The 26,916-nt window shown below is 45.4% G+C and overlaps 2 protein-coding genes and 1 non-coding gene across 3 annotated transcripts; 1 reads left to right on the top strand and 2 right to left on the bottom strand.

Moving 5' to 3' along the window:
- Nucleotides 1–50: 50 nt before the first annotated feature.
- DNALI1 (dynein axonemal light intermediate chain 1) lies at nucleotides 51–8,175 on the bottom strand. Its single transcript, XM_068539545.1, has 6 exons — nucleotides 8,042–8,175; nucleotides 7,343–7,488; nucleotides 5,432–5,601; nucleotides 4,212–4,390; nucleotides 3,712–3,876; nucleotides 51–1,551 (listed from the first exon to the last, which is right to left on the bottom strand). Exons 1-6 carry the CDS (start codon nucleotides 8,120–8,122, stop codon nucleotides 1,516–1,518), a joined length of 777 nt encoding a protein of 258 aa, XP_068395646.1. The 5' UTR covers nucleotides 8,123–8,175; the 3' UTR covers nucleotides 51–1,515.
- An 859-nt stretch (nucleotides 8,176–9,034) lies between these two features.
- On the top strand, nucleotides 9,035–21,432 carry SNIP1 (Smad nuclear interacting protein 1). The gene is made up of 4 exons (XM_068537877.1): nucleotides 9,035–9,297; nucleotides 10,704–10,806; nucleotides 18,453–19,051; nucleotides 20,033–21,432. Exons 1-4 carry the CDS (start codon nucleotides 9,077–9,079, stop codon nucleotides 20,295–20,297), a joined length of 1,188 nt encoding a protein of 395 aa, XP_068393978.1. The 5' UTR covers nucleotides 9,035–9,076; the 3' UTR covers nucleotides 20,298–21,432.
- LOC137763262 (U6 spliceosomal RNA) lies at nucleotides 17,902–18,008 on the bottom strand. The gene has a single exon (XR_011073804.1). It is a non-coding gene; the product is annotated as a U6 spliceosomal RNA (small nuclear RNA).
- Nucleotides 21,433–26,916: the final 5,484 nt, after the last annotated feature.

Genomic DNA, 26,916 nt, shown 5'->3' with positions numbered 1-26,916 from the left:
AAGCGTATGGAGATACCTGACAGAAACAGGCCTGAGGTCTAGAAAATGTGGAGTGTGGTATTTCTTTTGTACTGGCAAGGAGCAATTTAGAACAGAAGCTCTTTGGAATAGAACTGTAAAAAGAAAATTTTAGGGATGTCATGTGCAGAGCCTAGGCTTTAAAATACGAAGAAAAAGCCACAGCAACTTGTGTTGCCGTCATTGAGTCTGCTAGGGGAACCTCACAGGACAGGAGTGCTGTACTATCAAGGACTAGCTTGGGACTAGCACATCTCAGTGACCACAGTTCTTTCCCATGAAAATGACAGAGCACAGACAGGCCATTTTAGTGGAATCTTGGGATTAATTCCTCGGGACACCTGGATGAGGGTAAAAGCTGTGACTTCAAATTTGAGATTAGAGTGTAGAGGGCTTGTTTGACTCAGTGGAACACAGCTGTTCTTGTTGGACTGCAGTTCATCCAGTGAGCCTGGAAGCCCTAGCCGGGACGGGTATCAGACCCGAGCACCTCTCCAAGGGAACACTGAGCACTTGAGGCCTTCTAACCGGGGGAGACGTTAGTGCCTTCTTAGTCATGCTAGTTGTGAAGTTTGACTGAGTGATGGCACTCCTTGAGCTGCTGGTATGCCCTGAATCAAGGATTTATGTCACTAATTTAGTCTTCTGGGTCTATGAAATCAGAAGACCCCTGAACCTCCAAACTGAGTCTAGCTTATGAGGAATAGTAAAATGCAGTTGCCTACAGGCCATGGCCGTCATGAATAATTAGAACTGAGAGTGAGGTTTGGGCTAGTCAGGCTGTAGGGTTGGGTTTTGATTGTCTGCAGAGCAAGGTGAACAAATCAGTGCTGGGGGAGGAGCCAAGGTCCAGGCAGCTCACAGTGGACACCGTGACCTGTATTTCTTTCCAGCACATGTTTACTGTCTTGAAACCCATGGGTTTGACCCTGCCATTGCCTCCTACCCAGGCAGTCCAAAACTAAGGAGGATGGGGTCCATTGACTTGGCAAGCAGCAATAAGATGATACGGTATAAACCGAAAACTCCAAAATGAGGTACTAGAACTGCACTGGAGTAGGGATGATGAAAAGATATCGAATAAGGGCAAGACTGAGGCCAGAGGAGCCCGGATTAAGGGACAAGATGAATTGCAGGGCAGAGAAGCAGCTTTGTGTGGCTGGAAATAAGTGATAGTATGGAGTGACAGTGAGAAAGGAGCTGCTCCACCTGAGAGGGATACAGCCAAAAGGGGTGAATTCTGAGTCTCACTGTTGGAGTTGGCAAATCCCAAGGTTGGCCACGTACAGAGACTTCCTGGACCACACCGCCTTCTGTTGTCCAGCCCGGAGCCTGGCTGCCAGACCGTAGGTGTTGCACAACACTGGGACGGTGGTGTGGCTTCTGACAAATACGTAGGTGGGATTAGGGGAGGGGTGTGGCTTCACTCAGGAAGCTTTTTATTACAAAGGGCTTATGATGGCGTAGTAGTGCTTGCTGAGACCCATATGGAAATTATCACTTCTTTGGTGCAATAATGCCTTCCAGTTGGGCCTGAAAAACAAAAACAAACTCCGTTAATATTTGAAACTTGCAGCCTTACACAAATAGCTGGGAGGTGATAAAAGTCTCCGGGAAGAATAATCCAAATGCTGCCACTCCAAGTGTTTTTCCCTTCATTCCCAACTCCATATTTTCTAGATTAGCTGGTCTCTGGCTTGGCATTCAGTCTTGCTGCATTAGGAGAAATCAGAGCTGTCCTGGTTTCCATACAATAGCTGCTCAGTGTATAATATAAGGCATTGAAAAGGAAATTGAATAAAAGTTGTTGAAATAGTGGTTTTTCAAGGCTCAGATTTCAAGCCTGAGTATGTCTGCTAAGTTAAACATTTGGCTCTCTGGTTGGGAGCCTGGGAGCTCTGTGCTGGGACAAGAGGTTTGGGAAACAGCAGATTTTCAGCCACTGAGACAACCTGATACCCAATTAGAGAAAATTGCCACCAGTGAGTAGGGAGCTGTCCATCTTGTATGTAAAGCTTCAGACACTCGGGAGTTATTTACTCTGCTCCTCTGGCAGCCAGTAAAATAATTCACTGTCATGGTGTGTGAACAGATCTCTAAGTAGGTCTATCCTGCGGACTGCAAACACTGCTTTATTTGCAGTGCAGCTTTGAGCCAATAAAAATAACTCACTTCTAAAGAGTCCTTCACCCTGGGGATTCCAAGGTTGCTTGTAAATGTTAGAAAGATGCCAAGGTATTCTGCTTTGCTCTTGCCGCCAATACCATAGGAGGAACTGAGGAACTTGAGCTTATGATAAAAGAATATGGCAGATAAGGGAGGCAGCTTCAGAGACTGCTAAGTAAACAGATTCACATCTGGCTGTGAAAGTTTCTTTGTTTTGTTAAACTCAGCAACAAGAAAATCTATGTCATCCTCCGCTAGCAGTTAACTCAAGCCCTTCTTTATCTCAAATGCCTGGCCTTGGCTTGTAGTACCAACAAGCCTGCCAATCGCAAGAATGTAAGCTTCTATGAAACTAGGGAGGAAAAGGAGATACATCTAGGGGCCCCTCCTGGCCAGGGCCATGGGAGACAGCCACTAAACGTCAATAGGCCATATATCTAGAGCAGTGGTTCTCAAACTTTGGCAAACATCAGAATGGAGAATGTCGCACCATGCAGTGATTCTGCCCACCTTCACCATTTGTTGGTAAAAAAAAAAAGTATATTTTACTCTTTTCCACGAAGTTTGAATCCTGTTTTATCTCATTATAATTAACACTTGTTTCTGCAAGATTAGCAAAATGATGACAATTGAAGTTCTGTAATGGGCACATGGATGTGTATTGCATTATTCTACTTTGTGTTTCAAAATTCTCATAATAAAAAGTTAAAAAAAAAAAATCACCTGGAGACCTTGTTAGAATGGCTTGCTGGACCCCAACCCCAAAGTTTCTGATTCAGTAGCTCTGGGCTGGGCCCAGTGATTTGTATTTCTGAAAGTTGCGGTGATGAGGATGATGCTGGTTTGGGGCCCAACCCTCTGAGAACCTTTGGACCAGACAGAGAACCTGGAGCTTCAGAAGCCTGGCCCCCTGCCCAGCCCTTTTCACTAGTCCCCCTCCCTCCCTTCAGCTCAGTTGGATAAAAGTATACCATCAGCAAAAGGGCTTTGATGAAAAGCACCTACAGCTGAGTTCCTCTGACCACACACCTCGGGAAGGTTCCTGATTTGAAATGGTTCTTCCCTCTCGAAGGGCCTTCCCTGCCCGCCCCAAATGCAGGGCCTCGGAACTGCAGGTAGGAAAGCACTCCCATGAAAGCCGGCTGGAGAGACCCAGCCCACTCTAAGAAGTCTCCAAAGTGCCAGCTGCCATGGGACAGACGTCCCGCTTCTTGACATAGCCACCTCTCCCAGACGATAGGCAGCTTTTATCCAAGGGGGAAAAAATCCTCCACTGGAGAGCCAGCTGAGGTGTCATGGGGGTTCAGAGCTGAGAATACAGCCTCTCTTCAGTGCCAGATGGAGATGGACAGAGAATCTGGGTAATGATCCCTCACCTCTCCCGGAAAGAGTCAGCTTCCTTTACTCCTTGGCAGTATTGAAAGTCAGTGTAGGACAAGGAACCAAATGCTTGGCCTGCTTGGCTGGCAGGGCCGGGGGCGGGGATGGGGGTGGCAGGAGCTCCACCTGGGCCTGGGCATCGATTACCTTCAGCTGCTGGTTAGTCCGCTTCAAGAACTGAATCTCTTCGTTGTGCCTCTTCTCCTCCACCTGTCTCCTCTCACTCTCCCGCTTCTCGATGGCCTCACCTTTTGCCTTCTGTTCGTTCACTTGCCTCTCCAAATCTCGCTTTTCCGTTTCTAATTCTGCAATCTGAGGACAGATCCCCAGTCATGCTGGGACGTCGCCAAGTGGACGGGGTGGTGTGAGTGCCTGGGTGGAGGGGACCTGGGACACAGCTGTCCAACCCAAGGCATTGCCAGGGTCTGTACTGCCACCCAGTGGGAGGTCGGTGACTGGCAGGGCATGTCCAAGGGGAGACAACTCTGCTGCGACCGGACTGGCCGGGACACTGAGCCAAAGGGTCCTCACTAAGGTGATGGGAGAGCACCTAGGTGGCCGGAATTTGGTGCTGGAATGGCAAGCTGTGGCCCTGAGATTGACAGAAGAGTTGAAGAGGGCCAAAATCTCCTGGTGAACCCACTTACTTTCCTCTCCATGTCTGACTTCCCCTGCTCGGCCTGCAGCGCCTTCCTCATGCCAAATGCCACGCTGCTCTCATACAGGGTCTGGTAGGCAGCGATGGTCATGCGGATCTCGTCCCGGACTCGCAGCAGCAGCAGCCCTCGCTCCGCACAGTTGATGGTAACCTCGCGGATCAGCTCATCTGCCAAGGCACACACATGGCAGTGTCGGAGAAGGCAGGCAGGAGGGGAGATGCACCGCACCTACTGCGAACCACCTTCCTACTGGGAAGTCGGAAGGGCACTAGGGTATGTCCTCCTCACTTGGAGACAGGCCTCAGGGAGGGGCCTTCCCATGCAGCCACTGCTCTGAACTTGGCACTTGGGAGTACAGGCCATCAGCAAGCCTGGTTTGGCCAGTGCAGAGGCAGACAAGAGCCCAGGTTTGTCTGCAGCTGTGGGGGCCCTCTCTTCCACCGTTCGGCAGAAACCGGGTGCTATTCAAAGAATTCTGACTTTTTCAATATAAACATGGTGGCTGTTTTAAAGCAGCTGGAAACTCTTATATGCCCCCTTGGCTGGACTGGTTTGGGGCTGGAAACAGCAGGGTCTAGAGCTTGCCCACCCATCTCCTCCATAAATGCTGACTGGGAGGGCAAACCAGAATCACACTCAGACTGAAGGGAGCCTGCTAGCCCCGTGCAGCTGCCTCAGGGTTTGGATGCGGTTTGCATGTCCGAGTCCACACGGGCTGGTGAGACTAGACGGAGGGCCAGTCATCTGACACCAGCACCCGAGGAGGGAGATCTCAAATCCCTGCGTCTGTCGGGTCACAACAAATCACCCTGAAATATTTTTCTGGACCAAGGCCTAATGTTGATGGATGGATATAAATATAGAACATTAAATTTTTCTGATTAAAAAACTAACATATTGGGACTTCCCTGGTGGTCCCACGCTTCCACTGCAGAGGGTGCGGGTTCAAACCCTGGTCGGGGAACTAAGATGCAGCAGGTCGTCAGGAACATGGTGACTGACAAGGGGGGTTGGGGGACTGGTAAGGGAGGTGGGCTGGGAGGGGGAAGAGGGCACAGTTAGCAGTTCCTGGGTGGGGCAGGTGGGGGGAGACAGACATTCCAGGATGGGGCAGGCTTCAGCTGCGGGGGACTCAGGGCCTGGGTCTGTGGGAAGGGAAGGGAAGGAGGCAGTAGAGGGTGGTGTAGCTTCCCTCGAGGACCGCTCACCGAAACACTGCGAGTACAGCTCCCGGCGCACCGGGCAGATGCCGGTCTCCCGGGCCTGCCGCTGCTGCAGCTTCAGGTCCAGCTGCTCCTGGAGGTGCACCACATCCATCCTGGTGCTGGGGGTGCTGGACACCTGCTGGATCCATAGCTGCGTGTCCTCCACCCACTCCCTGCGGGACAGACACAGCCAGCCTGAGCGAACCCCATACACCAGACAGGGTCCTCAGGATGTGAGCAGAGATGGCACTTTGCGCTCTCTGCCTGAGAGCAGTGAAGGGCAGCTCTGTCCCCGACCCACCAGAATCCTCCACCTCTTTCTCCCCTGATGAGTGTGTGGCTCCAAAGCCACACCCACTGTGCCACCTCCACGGGGCCCCTATCTTGGGGCTAGGCTATCTTCATTCTCCCACGACCCTCTGTGAAGTCGTCATCCACGGTCCAGATCTTACACTCCCAACACGTTGAGGGCAGATTGATGGTGGTTGTTGCTTGATCTGAACGGAAGGCCCAGCGGAAATTCCCACCGACTTGTGGGTAGGAGACACAGGGGACTATAAACCTTGTGCCAGCCAGAAAGAGGTGAATGGTGCTCACTTCAGCAGCACATATACTAAAACCAGAAAGAGGTGAATGTATGTATTGGGGGTGTGTACCTATATGGGCTCCCCGTAGCAAACCTTGTGTTAGAGACACAGCCACGTTCTGGAATCACAAGGGGGGGCCTGAGGGCAGAACCACAATGAGGGAGAGGATTCCATGCATTGTTGAAAGGGAAGCAAATGAAAAACACCCTCCCCTCCTTTGACCTCCATTTCAGAGGAGATTGCAGTCTGGCTTTTACTGTTTCCCCTCTCCATCATAACTTTAAAAACTGCTGTCAACTTATTACATAAAAACAGTTGATCTAGAGTCTGTGCTCCGCAACAGGAGAGGCCGCGATAGTGAGAGGCCCGTGCACCACGATGAAGAGTGGCCCCCACTTGCTGCAACTAGAGAAAGCCCTCACACAGAAATGAAGACCCAACACAGCCATAAATAAATAAATAAATAAATAAATAAATAAAACAGTTGAAAGGCATTGTGATCACAATGTGAGCCACATTGTGGCTGCAGAAGAAAGAAGCAGGGTGAGGGGATGGTGAAGAAGGGAGCTCTCCTTTTAGAAGGGAGTCTGAAGGAAGGCCTCCTAGAGGAGGACTCAGGACTCCGCACTCCTAAGGCAGGGGGCCCGGGTTCAATCCCTGGGAGCTGGATCCCACATGCATGCCGCAACTGGGAGTTCGCATGCCACAACTGAGGAGCCCGCCTGCCGCAACTAAGACCCAGCGCAACCAAATAAATAAATTTAAAAAAAAATAGATGGTGGAAGCAGCGTAAAAAGCAGTCAGATTTGGAAAATAATTTGAAGGGAAAGCCAAAAGAATGTGATGAAGGACAGGACATGTGATGTGAGAGATCAAAGGGAATGAAAGGTGGCCTGCGCCCCTAGTGGAAAGGAGAAGACTGAGAATGAGCTGGTTGGGGGAAGGAAGACATTGTGATTTAGTTTGGACACGTTGAGTTTGAGATGTCTATTAGACATCTTCATGAAGGTAATGAGGAAGTAGTAGAATATATAGGTCTGGAGTTTAGGGGAGAGGACAGGGCTGCAGAAAGACCTGTGGGAGCAATCAGCATATAAGTGATGTTTAAAGCCATAAGCCTGGGTGAGAGCACTCAGGAAATGATGGTAGACAGAGAAGAGGTCTCCCCGCTACCCACGTTCCCAGGATCTAGCCAAGTGCAAGCTCTAGAAACTCTAGGATGCTGGGAGGAAATCTCAGTCAGAAACAGAGACAAGGTGCCTCCTCTCACATCCCCAAGTTCAGGGATGCAAAAGCCTGGGCCTCCTCCCAGCCACTGCTTTTTTACCTCGGGGGCAGGATGGCATTCAAGATTTCTTCTGCCTGCTTTGTAGGATCTGGGACACAGGAAGTTGAGGGGAGCTTGGTCTTTGGTGGCTGTGGGACGGGACCTGAGGGTCCGGGCTGCTGAGGGCTGACTTTCAGTGGCCGAGCCTGAGAGGGAGGGACAAGTTGGGGCAGGAGGTGATTCAGACACTCAGCTCCACACACCCTGGCCCCCTGGGTTGCTCCAGCTCTCCTGCACATCCCTCCCCTCTTCCCAGCTCCCTTTCCCCCGTCTTCTCAGCTGAAGTTATGTTTCAGAGCTGAAGGAGGCCACAAAGAATCTTTGGTTCCACCCCAACCTGATGCTTGTATCTTCTTGAAGAAATGTTTCTGGCACAGCTGCTCAGGCCTCTGCTCTAGTGATGGGGCAATCACTCCCAGATCTATTCTTGGGAAAATACAGATTATTGGGGCTACCGTGAAAAAAGGTGAGCCCTATCCATCTCCCTGTGACTTTCTTCCCCATCCTAAATCTGCCCTTTGGGGTCACCCAACATCTGGGCTTCTTGTACCGCTCTCCCACCCTCCTTCTCCGGTCCCAATTCCCTTTACTCCCAGTCACTGCAGCCTCTGTCCCTCGGGACTCCCGATCCTCAAGGCAGGGATCGGTCTTTCCCCATCGGAGCTTCGTGCTCCCCCACCTTCTGAGACCCGTCCTTACTTTGGGGCTCCGTTTCTCCCTGTTCCGGCTCACCAACACCGGGGTGTCATACTTGAGCAGAGAGTCCGCGGGGGGAATCATGGCGGCGGCGGGAGTAGTAGCCCAGCTGCGGCCCTCCAGTCAGGGCCTTGTTTGCCGTCGCCATGGAAACCTCCCCTCCGCCCTCATGGCCTGGGCGGGGCTTCGGGGCGGGGCGGGGCCAGCAGCGCTAGAGTTTCTGCTCAGCCTTCGCGGAAAGATCTCTTAGCTTAGCTTAGCAGGCCACTTGCTCACCGGGTCGTCTTGGTACTCTTGGAAGCAGGGAAAACATCAGTTCTGAATCCCTGTGCTGCGTCTAGCTCGTGATTTGAATTAGGTGCAGATCACCTTCGTTGACCCTCAATTTTGTCATCTGCAAAGTGGGAATCATCTGACTCCTCAGCGAAGGGTTGGGGAAGATTCCCAGAGGAAGGCATCTGAAGTTGCCGGGTTTTAAAAAGTATTTGCTTTTAATTAAATGGAGAAATGACAACATAACAGAAAGCGCAAGAACAGAGGGGAAATACTAATGATTTGCCCACGGGCTACCATCTGTGATTGCATTTCCTTCTCTTCCTCTTTCCTTGGTATTCCCAAACGTAAATGTAATCACACACTACGCACAATTTTGTATCTTGCTTCTTTCGTTTAACAAGTCAGGGTTTTTTCCATTTGTCATATAGTTTGTAAATAGCATTGCGAATGGTGACATAACATCTTTCCTATCGCTGGGCATGTAGGTTGTCTCTGTGCTCCGTAATTACTATAACAGGGCAACAAACATCCTTGAGAGTAGCTTTTTCCCGAAAGTTTGCTTTTGAAACTTAAATCTCCCGCCTCTCGAGCCGGGTCACTAAGGCCCCGCCCACTCCGGAATCGTATCGCGTTATCTCCGCCGCGAGGGTTTCTGGGAGAGCGTGCACTCGGAAGCGGAAGTCCTAGAGTCAGGTCCGTCATTTCCTTCGGGGACAGGGGTGCTTCGGACATCTTTTTCCTTGGCTCCGTAGGTCTCCTAGTATGAAGGAGGTGAAGAGCGAGCGGGATCGGGGGAGCCGACGAAGGCACCGGGACGGCGACATGGTGGCGGCAGCGGTGGTGGTGAAGCAGGAGCGCCTCAGCCCGGAATCCGTGCCTCCCGTGCACCGCCGCCCGGACTCCTCCGGCGGTAGCCCGTCCCCACCGGCCGGCGAGTCGGGCCGCCCGAGTCACCGCGGGAACCGAGCCCGAGGAGGTAGCCGGTAAGTGAGCAGCAGCCCGGGGTGGACCTTGGGTCGGGTTTATTGAGAAAGGAGGACAGGGCTAGAGCCAGAAACACACCTTGAACGCTGAGCGCTGCAGCTTGGACTTAATCTTGAGGCGATAGTAGTGACCGGTTGTGCTTGTGTTAAGGAACGTTTACTCTGGTACCTGTCACTTGCGTTATAGCTGGGCGTTAAGCGCCTAATGCCTGCTGGACAGGATCTCGCTCCTCCATTTCTGGGTACCCAGCATTTCACCGGGTATGGTCCAATTTAAGTTGTTCGTTAAGCAATGATCGTTTAAGTTGAAATGAAAGATTTTCCCCATTTGCCTGCAAATGGAGTGCGGGAGTTATCTTTTCAGTTATCTGCCCCAAGAAGTTTACATATCGAGGGCCTAGGCGATCTGTCTGATATTCTGTGGAAAAAATTGTCTCTTGTTAGACTCGTTCATTTATTAATTCATTCGACGTAGTTTTACTGAGTACCTATTATGTGCTAAAGACCATCGTAGGTTATAAAATAATGTGGGAAAATATCTATGTAACACTTTTAAAAATATACATGTGTATATGTAGAAAAAAGAAGACCGTCCTAGATTCTGGGGCGGCAAGGATGAACACCATAGATGATCTCTACCCTGGTGAAACTGACCGTGCTCTAGCTCTGAGACAAAATAACAAGCAAATTAAATTTAAAAAAAATAGTTTCAGTTAGTAACAAGTATTAGGGGTAGGTTAAAACAGTAATGTGATAGTGAGAGGGTAGAGGGAAATGGTTCTTCCTGAACCACTCTCTGAAAAGTCCACCATTTGACCTGAGACCTGAATGGTAAGAATAATCCAGCCTTGCAAAGATCTAGGCAGAGGGAATAGCCTGTGCAAAGAACTTGAAGTGGAATCAATTGTGTTCCTTCTAGAAATGGGGGGGGGGGTGGATCCAGTACAGGGATCAAGGAGAGTGGTTGGAATGAGGTGGGAGAGGGAGGAGATAGAGCCAGAGGACTTGCTGATTGATTGATTGATTGAGTGTGATTGTGTGGGAGAGGAGCGTGGGGGGCTGCTGGTGGTGAGGAGAAAAAGAATCAAGGGTGACTTCTAGGTTTTTGTCCTGAGGAACAGGGTGGATGGTGGCACCAGTTACCCAGATGGCAGAGACAGAGGAAAGTTTCTTGAGGGGATGGGAATCTAGAGTTATGTCATCTATGTGAGAAGTTCCAGTAGGCAGTTATGTATGTGGAAGACATTAGGGCTAGAAAAGTGAAGCTCCTTAACTCCTTTAGTGTGATCAGCAGAGACCTTCACAAATGTGGTGTTTGTATTAGTAGGTAAGCCTGATACTTGAAGCTAATTTGTATTAGGGAATGAAAACTGAGATAAAATCTGCATGTATCATTCTCTGAACAGGTCTCCAGCCAAAAAGAAAAACAAGTCCTCAGGGAGAAGAAGCAAGTCTCCCCGGAGTAAGAGAAGCCGAAGTCCTCACCACTCAACAGTCAAAGTAAAGCAGGTAAGTGGATTGAGATGTTTTCATACTGGCTCCAAACCTAGAGCCTGTCCCATCATAGCTAAAGAGTGTTGTGTATGTGTTCACCTGTACTTGCGATGGGCTTTTCTAAAAGCTGGGGTTTTTTGTTTTTCCTGCTTGCTTTGTTAAGTTAAACCTTTTATTTTGAGGTAATTGTTGATTCACATGCAGTTGTAGGAAATAATACAGAAGTGGCTGTTTCTCCCAATGGTAACATCTTACAGAATTATAGAACAGTATCACAGTCAAAACGTTGACATCAGTGCAGTCAAGGAACAAAACATTTTCGTCACAAGGATCCCTCATGTAGTCCTTTTATAGTCACACCCAGTTCCCTCCCACCCTTACCCCTCAACTCGTGGCAGCTTCTAATCTCTTCTCCATTTCTATAATTTTGTCACTTCAAGCATGCTGTGTAAATGGAATCTCACAGTACAAGCCTTTAGGGATTGGCTTTTTTCACTCAGCAAAATTCTTTAGCGATTCATTCAGGTTGTTGCCTCTCTCCGTAGTTCATTCCTTTTTATTGCTGAGTCGTATTCAGTGGTATGGATTTAACCATTTGCCCATTAAAGAATATCTGGGTTGTTACCAGTTTTTTGGCTGTTAGACATAAGGCTGCTATGTAAACATTTGTGGGCAGGTGTTTGTGCGAACATAAGTTTTCTTTTCTCTGGGACACATGCCCGGGAGTGCAGCTGCTGGATGGTATAGTAGTTGTGTGTTTAATTTTTTAAAGAAATTGCCAAACTGTTTTCCAGAGTGCTGTGTTAGTTTGCCAGTTCTTCCATAACAAAATTCCACAGACTGGCTGCCTTAAACAACGGAGCCTATAATTTTCACACAGTTCTAGAGGCTAGAAGTCCGAGATCAAAGTTTCAGCAGTTTGGTTTCTCCTGAGGCCTCTCTCCTTGGCTTGCCTTCTCCACTGTGCCCTCACATAGCCTTTCCCTCTGTGCTCCTATCCCTGGCTCCTAGCTCCTCCTTTAACCACATTAGCCGTATTGGGTTAGGGTCTCACTCATTTTAACTCAATCAGTTCTTCAAAGAGCTTATCTACAAAAAATTTGGCTACATTCTAAGATGTGGAGGTTGGGACTTCAACATATAAATTTGGGGGCACGATTCAGTCCATAACAGTGGCTGTACCATTTTACATTTCCACCTGTCATGTGAGTGATCCAGCATTTGGTACTGGCACCATTTTTTTATTTTAACCATTCTTACAGGTGGGATAGCGGTATTGTGATCTTAATTTGCATTTACCTTGTGGCTAATGATATTGAACGTCTTTTCATGTGCTTATTTGCCATCTGTATTTCCTCTCAGGTGACATGTGTTTTCAGATCTTTTGCCTATTTTCTAGATGGATTATTTGGGTTTTTTTACTATTGAGTTTTAAGAGTTCTTTTTTAATATTCTTAGATACTAGGCCTTTTGGGGTGAGTGGTTTGCCAGTATTTTCTTCCAGTCTGTATCTTGTCTGGTCATTCTCTTAACAGGATTTTTCTCAGAGCAAAAGTTTTTAATTTAGATGGAGTCCAGCTTATCTGTTTTTCTTTTCGTAGATTATGCTTTTGGTGTCATGTCTAAGAATTTTTTCCCTGGCCCTAGATCCTGAAGATTTGTTTTTTCCTTAATGTTTTTCATGTAAGTCTCTGGTCTATTTTAAGTTTGTTTTACTATAAGGTGGGAACAATCTTGTTTATATCTATTTAAAAAAAATCTTGTTAGGACTTTGATTGGAATGGTGTTAAACTTGTATTTTGGGGTGAGTTGGGTTTTTAAAATTATTATTATTATATTGAGTCTTGTAGTCTATGAACATAGGTGTGTCTCCGTTTATTTAGCTCTTTGATTTCTTTCATCAGTGTTTGTAGTTTTCAGTGTACAAGTCCCATGTGTGTTTTGTTAGATTTACACTTAAGTAATTTTTTTTAGTGACTGTAAGTGATATTTTAAATTTCATTGTTTACTTGTTCACTGCTAGTACATAGAAATGTAATTGACTTTTGTATGTTTATCTTACATCCTGTGACCTTACTGAACTCATTCATTTATTTTAGGAGGTTTTTGGTAGATTACTTGGGATTTTCCACATAGATAATCATATCTGCAAATAGGCACAGTTTTATTTCTTCCTTTACAGTGTGTGTGCGTTTTATTTTCTCTTGCTGCACTGTCTGGGACTTCCAGCACTATTGTGGAATAAGAGTAGCGAGAGCAGACTCTCGTGCCTTGCCCTCGGTCCTGATGGACAAGCATTCAGTCTTCTTTTTAAAGAAGCTCTTTGTTACAAAGTGCAAATAGAGACACTGGCATTAAGAAAATGGATTTTCTTATGAATTTGAGAGACTGTGGGCCAACTTTCTGCTACCTAAAAAGATACAAAGCCAGACAGTCTTGATGGTCTGTTGTATGAGTTGGTCAGGCACCACCTTGGCTATCTCAGAATGCAGCCACTGGAACCACAGTACCCAGATCGAACCTCTCAAACCACTTGTAGTTTTGTGTGTGTGTGTGTTTATGTACAACTTGCTACTTTTTTTTTTTTTTTTTTTTTTTTTTTGACTGTGTTGGGTCTTCGTTTCTGTGCGAGGGCTTTCTCCAGTTGCGGCGAGCGGGGGCCACTCTTCATGGCGGTGCGCGGGCCTCTCACTGTCGCGGCCTCTCTTGTTGCGGAGCACAGGCTCCAGACGCGCAGGCTCAGCAGTTGTGGCTCACGGGCCCAGTTGCTCCGTGGCATGTGGGATCTTCCCAGACCAGGGCTCGAACCCGTGTCCCCTGCATTGGCAGGCAGACTCTGAACCACTGCACCACCAGGGAAGCCTGCTACTTTTTTGATTTAATAATTTTGGCATGTTACATTTTGTAGGTTTAAGGTGCAAAGCTGTGTTACTTGGATACATTTATATATTGTAATATGATTGCCATTGAAGCAATATTTACCACGTTATATCATTATAGTGCAGTATTACTGTCTATATTCATTATACTGTGCATTAGATCTCTATGGCTTATTTACTACTTGTTACAAGTTTGTACCCTTAAATACCATCAGTCTTATCCTCTCGCCCCCCATCTCCTAGTAACCACCATTTTACTCCCTGATTTACTTATATATATATATATATATATATATATATGTTTGACTTTTTCAACTTGCAGTTCTTTACCTCTGGTTTCTAAATCAGCACTTTACAGTGAATCCTGGGGCTTATAGCATGGAACTGTTTTGTGATTATTGTTATTTTGAAGTGTCTTAGTTTGCTTTTCTATGCTAACTTCCCTCCTGACCTCAAATTATCTCTTAAAAAGCTGATTTCATTGTGTTAATCAGCTAGAAACTTGGAAATGGCTCTCGAGCAGAAGGGTTTGAGGGCTTGACAGGCAGCTGAAAGTCAGTGACTTTCACCTGGATTGTAAGAGTGCACACGGCCTCTGACTTAAGCATGACTTGTACTTACAGATATTCTCTTCTGCACCACTCAGCCACCATTAAAAAAATAAATTTATCTAGCACAGGAATTATATTCAATATCTTGTAATAACCTATAATGGAAAAGAATCTGAAAAAAAAATATACGTGTGTGGGTGTGTGTGTATGTATAACTGAATCACTTTGCTATACGCCTGAAACTAACACAATATTGTAAATCAACTGTACTTCAATTAAAAAAAAAAAGGAGGGGAACAGGATTGTGGAAACCTCAGAAAAAAATAAATTTATCATTTACTTGTTCATCATAATACAGAATTCTGTAAAATAGAGAGTATGGTTTATGTAGTGTATGGTTACTTCTCTCATTAGCCTCAAAATCGCACCCCTCCCCACAAACAAAAAAATCACCTCACTCCCCAGAAGTAGCCATTTTAATAGTTTGATATTTATACTTCAAGGCTCTGTTATACTTATGTTATCTTCTTTTCCTTTATGTTTTGGGGGGTGTGTGTGTGTGTGTTTGTGTGTGTGTATTCTATGCAAAGATGTTCATTAAAAAATATATATTATCCTACTTGACTTATCAATAATTGAGAGTATATGTTGAAATCTTAGTTATTTTGTGTTATCTGGTTTTGTAATTTGTCATATTCTCTCCATAGTGTCTACTAATTTTGCCTGGTATACACTTTTTGGAAACGAAGACAGAATTGCCCATTGGATTTAGCAACATGGAGGTCATTGGTGACCTTGACCAGCAATTTTAGTGGAGTAGTAAGGGTGAAGCCTAATTGGAGGGTTCAGAAGAAGATGGGAGAAGAATTGGAGACTGATTAAAACCAAACTGTTTTGAGGAGTTTTACTCAAAGAGGAGTGAAGAAATAGGGTGGAAGCTGACATGGGAAATGAGTTCTAGAGAAGAGCAGGTGCCTGTGCTGATGGGAATGATCCAGTGCAGAACGGGGAAGTAGATTGTGCACAAGAGAGGTGAGAATCACTGGAGTGATATTCTGGTTGAGAGGGAAGCTCCCAGATGTAGGAACTGGCTTTAGGTAGAAGCACAGATAGTTTCCTTATGGTCACAGGAAGGGAAGACAGAGTATATGCGTACAGATACTGATGGGTGGGTAGATGTAGAAAATCCCTTCTGAGTAAATAAGGGATGGGAAAGACCATGTAGGAGATTTGAGGACGGAGAAGGGGTAAAACAGTCATCTGGGAGAATGAATAGATCAAGAAAATGTAGGATGGTCGCTGGGCATCATTAAGGAGACTTGGGGTCGTGCTTCTAAGGTAGGACCATTCAGAATGGTTTGTGTCTTTTCTCTAGCCACTTTGCTGTGCTTAATGCTGATTGTGGTTTTGCCAGGACAGTGCAACAGAATGGCATAGGGGCAAAGGATTTGAATATCTCCTCATGGGAGTGATCATACTGCTTGACCATGGAATTTAAGTTAGGAAGGGAAGAGAGCAAGGGACTGTGCAAAGGTAAGAGGATCAAAGGCTTGGATGAGTCTTATTGGGATAAGGATTGTTAGAGTTGGGTAAAGTGTGAGCTGGAAAGATGGGCAGAAGGAGGACTGCTTAAAATGGAAATTATAGAGGGGTTGCAGTTATTGGAAATGAAAAGGTCCGTGTATAACCATGGGGGTGAGTGGCTGAAGAGAAGGGAGGAGACAAATAAGATAATGGGAAGAGAGAAATGCAAAGAATAGAGATGCCAGCACGTTATCGAAATCACCAAGAGTAATGCTGGAGAGGATGACTTGAGCTGGAAGTAAAACTGGCACAAAGTGAGGGGAAGTGACTCAGGATTAGTAAATGACAGCAGCACTGAGAGTAATGGTGACAGTGGTCTTACGTGAGATTCACAGCTGGGTTTTATTTTGTTTTTGTTTTTTTTTAAAGATTTTTTTTTTTTAATTTTATTTATTTTATTTATTTTTGACTGCATCGGGTCTTAGTTGCGGCATTCGGGATCTTTGTTGAGGCATGTGGGATCTTCATTGTGGTGCACAGGCTCCTCTCTAGTTGTGGCACGCCGGCTCCAGGGTACATGGGCTCTGTAGTTGTGGCACTCAGGTTCCAGAGTGCGTGGGCTCTGTAGTTTGCAGCAGGCGGGCTCTAGTTGAGGTGCGCGAGCTCAGTAGGTGTGGCACACGGGCTTAGTTGCCCCGCGGCATGTGGGATCTTAGTTCCCTGACCAGGGATCGAACCCATGTCCCCTGCATTACAAGGCGGATTCTTTACCACTGGACCACCAGGGAAGTCCCCACAGCTGGGTTTTTTAGGGAGAAAGAAAAGGGTGGGGCGTGTTCTGGAATTGGCAGTGAGAAGCAAGGATGACACCTGCCGTATGTCCAGACCCAGAGATGGTGGGAGTTGGGGGAGGTCAGAGGGAGAAAAACAGCCACCATTTGAGGAGCTGCAGGGGAGCAGTGTGCTCAGGGCAGAGCCAGGGTTCTGTTAGAGCGAAAGGAGATGGGAACGATCCGGGAAAACGTGGAGGATGTAGATCAGTTTTGCCGAGCTCTCCATTCCAGGGGGCGTAGTGCAACAACAGCTTCAGGAGTTGAAGAAGGGGACAGATTTGGGGACAGAATCCTTGATGGACAGAGCCTTATGGGGATTAGAGTACAAGGGAGGTAGAGGTGATGACCTGGAATCTGTGACTTCTTACAGTGACTCATTTAATCAGGGATAAAGGGCATAATGAGATGAGTTCTGGTGAACTCAAGGCAGATGGTGGTGGCAAACTTGTGAATGTCTTGGGGTAGGAGGGTGGGGTGTCTGAGGCTCCCTGCCTCTTGATACTTGACTCTGGAGGCTTGGAAGTCTAGGAAAACTGGGTCCTGCTCTGAGCAAGCAGACCCCTACTTGACCCCTATGTATGGTAGGGAGAAGGCCTTGAGGCCGGGGGTGGGGTTGGCGGGGGAGTGGAGGCAAGGTCTCAGTCCTGGTGCTCAGGATTTCCTCTCTACCCCTTTCCAGGAGGGGCAGCCTTGCTCATAGTGTGCGGGCGCCCCCCTTGAACTCTGATGCTTTAGTTATTAGATTAATCAGGGTAAGCCTATCTTCGTGTGTTCATTAAATATTTATTTGTTCTGATAATTCCTTGTTAATATCCTTTGCCCATTTTCTCCTGTGCTGATTTTCAATGCTGAGTCTTTTTTAAGAAACCATCATGTGTTTCTTCATTTTTTTCAGATCTTTAAAAAATATATCTGTTACAGTTGACCCTTGAACAACATGGGTTTGAATTGCACTGGTCCACTTATATGCACATTTTTTTTCAATAGTAGATACTGCAGTACTCCATGTCCCCTGTTGGTTGAATCTGTGGATTCGGACCCTTGAATACAGAGGAACCAGGTATACAGAGGGCTGACTACAACTAGTTGGAGTGTTCGTGCCCCTGTGCCGCTAACCCCCTCATTATTCAAGGGTCAAATGTAGTAAATTTTTATAGGTTTCTTTTTTTTTTTTTTTTTTAATGTTTAAAAATTAACTGCTTGTTTATTTTTTTCAGGATAAATCTGTCAGGTACTGTTGCTACTCCTCTTGAGTTCTTATGGCTACACTAATAATAAAATTGACACAAGGCAGAAAAACAGGAGAAGAAAACCCACAAATTTAAAAATATGGAACGCTTCACGAATTTGCGTGTCATCCTTGCACAGGGGCCATGCTAATCTTCTCCGTGTCGTTCCAATTTTAGTATATGTGCTGCTGAAGCGAGCACTATATGTTTCTTATATGTCTTGCATATTTCTTAATTTTATTCTAGGTATTGAAATCAGATCTTTTAAAATTACTATTACATTTTCCTTTTGGGCATAAGAGAAAGCTAGCTTTTTTTTTTTTTACGTAATTATCTTGTATGTGACTACTTAACTCTGTTAGTTCTGATTCTGTATGCATGTCCCTCTAAGTTTGCCTATAGGTGTTCTTGTTTCTTGGGCTCTGAACATGGGTGTGCACCGTTAGCTCTATAGCTGGGCAGCAGTCTAGGACACCTGTTCTGTGTGGTGGCCTTGCAAGGGGACATGACCACCACTGGTAACCTTATTTCTGTGGGACATTTTGCTCTGAATGCCAAAGTCCAAAGCACAAATGACTTTTTGACTGCAGCTCTATTCATAGACTGTGGACTGCCTTTACCTTCCTGAATCTGTTTGAATTTCAGGAACGTGAGGATCATCCCCGGAGAGGCCGGGAGGATCGGCCACACCGAGAACCCTCAGGACAGGAACACAGGCGAGCTAGGAACAGTGACCGAGACAGACACCGTGGCCATTCCCACCAGAGGAGAAGCTCGGTCGAGAGGCCTGGCAGCGGGCAGCCTCAGGGACGGGATCGAGATGCCCAGAACCTACAGGCGCAGGAATCTGAGCGGGAGTTTCACAACACCCGGCGCCGGGAGCACCGCCAGAAGAACGAAGCCGGCGGTAACGCATCTCAGGACTCACTTCCTCAGCCTGGCCCTGGCAGCAACAACAAAGACAAAGAAGTGCCTGTTAAAGAAAAGCCAAGCTTTGAACTTTCTGGGGCACTTCTTGAGGACACCAACACCTTTCGGGGTGTAGTCATTAAATACAGTGAGCCCCCGGAAGCACGTATCCCCAAAAAACGGTGGCGTCTCTACCCCTTTAAAAATGATGAGGTGCTTCCAGTGATGTACATCCACCGACAGAGCGCTTACCTCCTGGGCCGACACCGCCGCATCGCAGACATTCCCATCGATCACCCCTCCTGTTCAAAGCAGCACGCCGTCTTTCAGTACCGGTAAGTGTACATCTGCAGAGGGAAACTGGAGTGCCAGCAGAAGCCCGGCGTCTCGGTTAGTTAGGATTACTGAGGTCTGTGTGCCTGTGTGTGCACAAGAAGCCCATACCCCTCGTATCTAGTATTAGTCTTAAGGAGTATTATTCATCTAACGAATAATCACTTTATACAAATAATTGCTTACATTTGTATAACAGGCTGGAACTTGGTGTCAGAAATCCAGATTTTGAATCCTGCCACTGCCACTTACCAGGTGTCTGACTTGGGGCGAGCCAGTCTTCTGGGCCTCGGTTTCTACCTACCTCGCAGGGCTGTTATGAGGGTTAAATGGAAATAAAGCTGAGAGTGCCTGGCGTATGTTAGCTGAATCTGTATCGTGACAGTTTCTGTAGTACATCTGTTATTGTTGGATGTTCACAACAATCCAGTGGGGAGGCGAGGACAGGTATTAATACCCCATTTGACATGAGAATATGAAGCTCAGCAAAGCCAAGTGGCTTGCCTAATAAATGATCACTGTAGTAGAACTCTGGCTCAAATCAATTTTGATTTGAACAATTTTGATCATCTCATCTGTTCCCTTGACTCTGAAGTCCAAATCCACTGGTGTATTCCCATTGGGACAGAAGCTAAAATATGTTGAAATATAGGTAAAAGAAGCACTATATTGATTATAAACAATGCAAAAAGTGTCAAAAAAGATGCAAAAAATGTATTTCTTAACCATGGCAAGAGGCCTTGGATTCTGCATTTTAAGCTTTGATCTACCATGAATCCTCCCCGCCCAGTAACCAGTTCTCACCATTTCTACTTGCTCCCAATTTCTGAATCCATGGCCATGCCTTTCCCTTGACTTCCTAGAGTTTGAACTTGAACTGTGTCTAAGCCAGGTTATTTACATCATCTAGACTGTGTTAGCAAAGAGCTGGATGATCTGAGGCAGGATTTCACTCACAGGTTTCTCTCCTTTATCCCTGCTAGGCTTGTGGAATATACCCGTGCTGATGGGACAGTTGGCCGCAGGGTGAAGCCCTACATCATTGACCTTGGCTCAGGCAATGGAACGTTCCTGAACAACAAGCGAATTGAGCCCCAGAGATACTACGAACTGAAGGAAAAGGATGTCCTTAAATTTGGGTTCAGCAGCAGAGAGTATGTTCTGCTCCACGAGTCCTCTGACACCTCTGAAGTAGACAGGAAGGAAGACGAGGATGACGAGGAGGAGGAGGAAGTATCTGACAGCTAGCAAACTGGAAAACAAGCCAAACTCTCGAGAGACCTTTTCTCGCTGCGAAAGCTTTGGGATTGACTCAAAGGGCACCGCCGTGCTCTGTAATGCCTCTTATTGCCTTAAGTCTTTCTTCTGTTGCTGACCAGCTTACGTTTCAGTGTAAGAAAACTGACTTGTGTTTGGTTGAACTTTCTTCTGTGGCACGTCAGCCACATGCCGTGGGCATTTGTTTTCTGAACAGTCTCACCAACACATCGTGTTTTAGTAGAAGCATCGTGGCTTGAGTTGGTGCTTTCAGAACTACTGCGCAGGAAACTATAAAGCCCTGGTTGAAGGGGAATTGTGGCTTGCTTTCTTTGTACAGTTACTTTATTTATATCGTTGTTAAGCTTTGTGGACCGGGTTTGTTTTTGTCTTGGGGGCAAAGCCCTGAACAGAGAATCTTATTCAGCTTTGGTTATCACCAAAACAGCCTCCAGAGTATACCAAAGCTTTGACCTGGTTGAGCTCTTGAGTCATAGAAATTGATTTTGCACTTCGTTGTTTGGGGGTGGGCAGGGGGGTGGGGGAGATTTACCACATGACCTCATTATTGACTGTTGGACTTAAATGGATGCTTTGTGGAGCCTGCTTAAGCTCATGACTGTACAGGAAGGTCATGGCCACTGCCAGTGGGTGCTGATTACATGTCACAAGAGGCTGAAATGGGTCGTGGATTTGTTTCTTGTGAGAGAACTCTGATTTCTCCATGGAGCATGTACAGAATAATTTTGATCTTCAACTTTGCATTTTTATTTAGAGGTTATCTCCATTCTTCCTTCTTTGAGAAACACACTGTCATTTATGTGGCAGGGTCTTTGCTTTATTCTAACAATGTGTATGTGTTGTGTGGTTTACATGTTTTCATCTTTTTAAAAAAACGTTCGGAGAGGTTGTATTTACCTGGGCAATTGGGAATTGCCCAATTTCCTAATTTTCCACCAGAGGAATATGTGTAAGTAGAAAAGTCATAACTGCTTACATCTATTTTGTGTGTGTGTGTGTTTGTGTATATGTATATATTTAAAAAATTGTGTGTGAAAGAGTTGCATATTGATTTTCCTATGAGAATGTTTTGTGATGTAAATGTAATACTGCATTATAGGCAAAGGCCTCCCTGCATTTGAAGAGCAGGTTTTCATTTATATGTATTTTTGGAATAAAAAATAATAAAACTTGTAAATATAGCCCCCTTTCAAAGAGTACTTCTTTCCTAGCACAGAGGACCTTGTGTTCATAGGTATATTTGCTGCTAAAGAAATCTTTGTATCAATATTTTGGAGGTAAAAGTAGACAGTTGTGGAGGGTGCCCTGGGGGTGATAGGACTCACCCTGCACTGGAATCCAGATCTTCAAATTTCAGCGAGTAAGCGGTGGTCCTGTTGAAGCAGCAGTGCTTTTTGAGTTGGCAGTGAAGGGGTTTTCCTTCCCAGAATAGTCAAGAGTTGGGGCAGGTTATACATAGTGGGCCTCATACCAGTTGACCCCTGTCCCTGCTCTTTCACCCTCAGGTGGTGATGGGGGGTGGGATGGGAGGAAGGAGAGATGATGCAAGTCAGTGCTCCTGCTAACTGTTCCTCTTGGGTGGAAACTAATGACATTATTAGATGGTCTTCCTTACCATTGTTTTTCCACTGAGGTCTCACATACTTAGATGTACTCAGGGTTAAATGTTGACTAGTGTGGGGAAGGGCTGCTGACTAATGTTTATTCAAAAGAAATGAAAAGATTGCCCTTTGGGGAATTCCTTGGTGGTCCAGTGGTTAAGACTCACACTTCCACTGCAGGGGGCACGGGTTTGATCCCTTCCCAGGGAACTAAGATCCCACAACCTGTGTGTCATGGCAAGAAAAAAAAGATCCCCTTTGAAGAGTGAACACTTAATAAGGTTAATTAGGTGAAAGGTTACATGAGGGAAGAAACAATGTAAGAGCAATTAGCATCCTCACCCAATGTGCCCTGGCCCCTGGAAGCACATTACATATGTGCATGTCTAAAATGTTGTGTTTTGATGAGTTTTTCTCTTGATCCAGGCTGATGGTTTTCTCTTCCTGGGATGAGGCGCTAATCTGGCATCTCACTCCAGGGCCTCCGTGTTCAATTTGTGTAACTACTGCTTCCTGGCAGCCTTAGGCTTGGCTTCAAGCACCATCCTGCTGAACACTGTGATAGATGACCAATTTGCCTACATTTTTTAAAAAAATAAATTTATTTATTTGTTTTTGGCTGCGTTGGGTCTTTGTTGCTACATGCCGGCTTTCTCTAGTTGCGGTGAGTGGGGGTCTACTCTCTTCGTTGCGGTGTGCAGGCTTCTCATAGCGGTGGCTTCTCTTGCTGTGGAGCACGGGCTCTAGGCGCGCGGGCTTCAGTAGTTGTGGCACGAGGGCTCTAGAGCTCGGGCTCAGTCGTTGTGGCGCACGGGCTTAGTTGCTCTACAGCATATGGAATCTTCCCAGACCAGAGCTCGAACCCGTGTCCCCTGAATTGGCAGGCGGATTCTTAACCACTGCGTCACCAGGCAAGTCCTTGCCTACATTTTCAATAAAAGGTCCCAGTTGTGTAGTAGACTTTTGCTTCCTGGATTAAGAGATTCTTCATGCCAAACATTGATATATGGGCCGGTGTTCCCCGCCCACACACACTTTTTTTCTTTTTAAGAGGGAAAGAAAAGATACTACTCATCTCCAAAGCCAGATATCACCAGCAGACTTCTCATTTGAAGTTGACAAAATCCTAAAACTTTCTTCTTGAATTAATTCATTGCTTAGAAACTGATGTTCATTTTAGCTATTTGCAATTGCTTTATTACCCACCCTTTCTCCACCCTGGCTATCTTGTCTGCAAGTCATAGCTGTTAAAATCAAGCGATCTGCAAAACAGCCCTTTGCTTCTGAGCCCCTCCCCCAAATCCTCTGTGGTGGCCCACAGTTCTGCCGAGGTATGGGACAGAATCTTCAGATTTTCCCCAGGAGCCTCTTCCCAGTCATTTTCTCATTCCCTCTTTCTGACATTGACAAAGGATAGCTCATTAAGAGCAACTGGTGATCTAACTTTTAAATACTTTTATTATATCCTGATGATAAGGGAAAGCAGAGTAATCAATTCAGATAACTGAAAAAACATTTTTTTGTGTTATTGTATTGGAATGCCAAAATACAATACAGCTTGGTTTTTAAAGGCTTAGAACATACATAAATATAAATATATTTATTTATGATTTGATATGGTGCACAGATGGTTATATTTTTTAACATCCTTCCCTTTGTGGAAATTAGTAGTGGATGTGAGGAACGAAATGATGCCACGTTCATCAGAGCCTGTGACATGCACATAACATGCCAGTAATGCCTGCTTGTGAAAGAATGTTCTGATCCCACAGTGTTCCCGGGTGTGTGAGTTTATATCAAGTGAAAAGGCTACTTGATTCATTTATTTATTTATTTTTAATTAATTAATTAATTTATTTTTGGCTGCGCTGGGTCTCCGTTGCTGCGTGTGGACTTTCTCTAGTTGCGGCGAGCGGGGGCTACTCTTCCTTGCGGTGCGTGGGCTTCTCACTGTGGTGGCTTCTCGTTGCAGAGCATGGGCTCTAGGCTCACGGGCTTCAGTAGTTGTGGCTCGTGGGCTCTAAAGTGCAGGCTCAGTAGTTGTGGCACACAGGCTTAGTTGCTCCGCGGCATGTGGGATCTTCCCGGGCCAGGGATGGGACCTGTGTCCCCTGCGTTGGCAGGCAGACTCTTAACCACTATGCCACCAGGGAAGTCCCGGAAACAATTTCAAAAGACAGTTGATTTGTTCATATTTACTCTAAAGTCAAAGTGAATTAATCCAATCAATCAATGGTTACATAAACTTACTATGCTAGCAATCGGTTTACAGCTGTGAGAAACGGAGCAGTAATTTGGAGGTGCGCTGCACCTTTTGCAAGAGATGGTATTTGTGTTTAGTTTTTATTTGTATCTTATTGAAATAGAGTTGATTTACAGTATGTTAGTTTCAGGTGTACAGCACAGTGATTCAGTTATATACACACACACACACACACACACACATATATATATATTTTTTTTTTTTCAGATTCTTTTCCCTTATAGGTTATTACAAAATATTGAGTATAGTTCCCTGTGCTATACAGTAGGTCCTTGTTGGTTATCTATTTTATACATAGTAGTGCGTATATGTTAATCCCAACCTCCTAACTTATCCCTCCCTCCACCCTTTCCCTTTTAGGAACCATAAATTTGTTTTCTATATCTGTGGGTCTCTTTCTGTTTTGTAAAATAAGTTTATTTGCATTTTTTTTAGATTCCACATATAAGCGATGTTACATGATATTTGTTTTTCTCTGTCTGGCTTACTTCACTTAGTATGATAATCTCTAGGTCCATCCATGTTGCTGCAAATGGCATTATTTCATTCTTTTGTGTGGCTGAGAAGAGATGGTATTTGAAGTATGCCTTAGAGACTAGGTAGATTTTTTAAAATGTTTTAATTAATTAATTTATTTTTGGCTATGTTGGGTCTTCGTTTTTGTGCGAGGGCTTTCTCTAGTCGTGGCGAGCAGGGGCCACTCTTCATCGCGGTGCGCAGGCCTCTCACTATCGCGGCCTCTCTTGTTGCGGAGCAGAGGCTCCAGACGCGCAGGCTCAGTAGTTGTGGCTCACGGGCCTAGTTGCTCCACGGCATGTGGGATCTTCCCAAACCAGGGCTCGAACCCGTGTCCCCTGCATTGGCAGGCAGATTCTCAACCACTGCGCCACCAGGGAAGCCCGAATAGGTAGATTTTTGAGCCAGTAGTAGAGGAGGACATCGTTTCAGACTGAACAGGCCAGGGGACCACAGGACTGGAGTGGAATATGTGGAAAGGATTCTATAAAATTGTTTACCTGAGTTTCCCTCAGCAAGGCAGTGGTAGAGCTAGGATGGAAATGGCCTCAGTCCTGGTTCAATGGTCTTTCATCTGAATTGTTCCCTCTCACCTCCCCAGTGGAGCTTCGTGGAGAGTTTTGAGGAGGGAAGAGACAGCTGGTTCATGAGACTTCCTGATTCACAGGATGTTCAAGAAAATCCTAGTGAGTGGGACTTTCACGGGTAGGGCGTGGCTTAGGCAAATCCTCACCTCACCTAGTCATAGTCAGAACTAGTTGGAAATCATCATGTTGATTCAGAAAAATCGACAAATATTTAATCATTGGGAGCCTAAGAATGCATGTACTGAGATCTCTAATAAAACTGGCCAATGTCTAGGAACACTTTCTATGTACAAGGCACAGTTCTGAGCATTTTACATGTTGCACAAATGCATACATTAACTCATTTCCTCCTCATAACCTTATGAGGCAGGCTTCTATTATCATTACATTTTGCAGATGCCAAAACAGGCAAATATTTCTAGACAGAGACTAGCACTCAGAAATGCCTAAGGTGATAAATGAGGCTTTGGAAGCACTTGAAGTTCAATGGGGGAAAGAGGGTGATTGAGACTTCTGGTTCTATTAATGACTGACTAAGTTATTTTTATGAATCCTCCTGCTGAAAACAGCTAAAATATCTGGATAAAATATAAATTAAAAAATTTCTGAAGGCATCCAAGAACTGACAAGTAAGTAGAGAGTTATCAGGCCAAAAGTGAAGATAACAATAATCCAGAGAGAAATGGAGCACAGATGCCTGGAAACCACATTTGATATAAAGACAAACCATATTTGATTCTAGCAAATCAGACCTTACCCTGGATTGAATGGGACAAAAATCAAAACCCAAAGCCCACATACAATGAGTCTAATAGAACATGTTTCCCACAAAAAGCTGGCATGCCAGAGAGCTATACCTTTCAGAATGAGTGGAACAGAAATTGAATCCTCCCAGGGATTTGCAGGCTGGAGCTCAGAAAACATCAAGCCTTGAACTTGGCTTAAGATGACCCTGTACTAAATACAAAGAAAAAAAGAAAAAAGAAGAAAAAAAGAAGAAAACGACCCTGTACTATTAGTGCCTCCAGGTGTCTGATATAAATAAATGAAATTACTTTTTGGAGGAAGGGACGTTTTATCTCCCCTCCAGTTATTTCCACATATTTTTCTGCAAAGATACAATTTTTTTTTTTTAAAGCATACAAGAAAAGGTTCTCACCAACAGAAATAACAGGTAACAGAAACTGATTGTCAAAGACTTCAGATACTTGAATTACAAGGTACTATAAAACGTTCGTAGTTGCTATTTTCAAACAAATAAATGACAAACTTAAAAATACCCACAGGGAACAAGAAATGGCAACAAGTGAAATGGGAGTTATTTAAAAGATCAACTAGAACCTTTTTAGAAATGAAAAATACAATAACTAAATCCATCAATAAATCCCTTTAACAGAAGCTTCAGGGAGAATTAGTGAACTGGAAGATAGGTCAAAAGAAATTATTCATGCACATAAATTTAACAACTTAGAGGAAATGGATCAATTCCCCCAAAACCATAAGCTACAAAAATTCACCTGATATGAAATAGATCATCTGAATAATCTTATAACTATTTAAAAAAATTGAATTTGTAATTAAAAGACTTCCCCCCAAATAATATCCAGGCCCAGATGGTGATG

Source organism: Eschrichtius robustus, chromosome 3 (genome assembly GCF_028021215.1).
Source record: "Eschrichtius robustus isolate mEscRob2 chromosome 3, mEscRob2.pri, whole genome shotgun sequence".
Taxonomy (NCBI): domain Eukaryota; kingdom Metazoa; phylum Chordata; class Mammalia; order Artiodactyla; family Eschrichtiidae; genus Eschrichtius; species Eschrichtius robustus.
The sequence above is the reverse complement of the archived record's forward strand: the minus strand, read 5'-3'. Positions and strand labels throughout refer to the sequence as shown.

Excerpts from the sequence above, each read along its gene's own strand:
- DNALI1 (XM_068539545.1), bottom strand. The coding sequence starts at position 8,122 with ATGATTCCCCCCGCGGACTCTCTGCTCAAGTATGACACCCCGGTGTTG. Across the intron at positions 7,489-8,041 it reads GGGAGAAACGGAGCCCCAAA|GCTCGGCCACTGAAAGTCAG; the intron begins GTAAGGACGGGT and ends CCTCCCTCTCAG. Across the intron at positions 5,602-7,342 it reads AATGCCATCCTGCCCCCGAG|GGAGTGGGTGGAGGACACGC; the intron begins GTAAAAAAGCAG and ends TCTGTCCCGCAG.
- SNIP1 (XM_068537877.1), top strand. The coding sequence starts at position 9,077 with ATGAAGGAGGTGAAGAGCGAGCGGGATCGGGGGAGCCGACGAAGGCAC. Across the intron at positions 9,298-10,703 it reads CGAGCCCGAGGAGGTAGCCG|GTCTCCAGCCAAAAAGAAAA; the intron begins GTAAGTGAGCAG and ends TTCTCTGAACAG. Across the intron at positions 19,052-20,032 it reads CACGCCGTCTTTCAGTACCG|GCTTGTGGAATATACCCGTG; the intron begins GTAAGTGTACAT and ends TATCCCTGCTAG.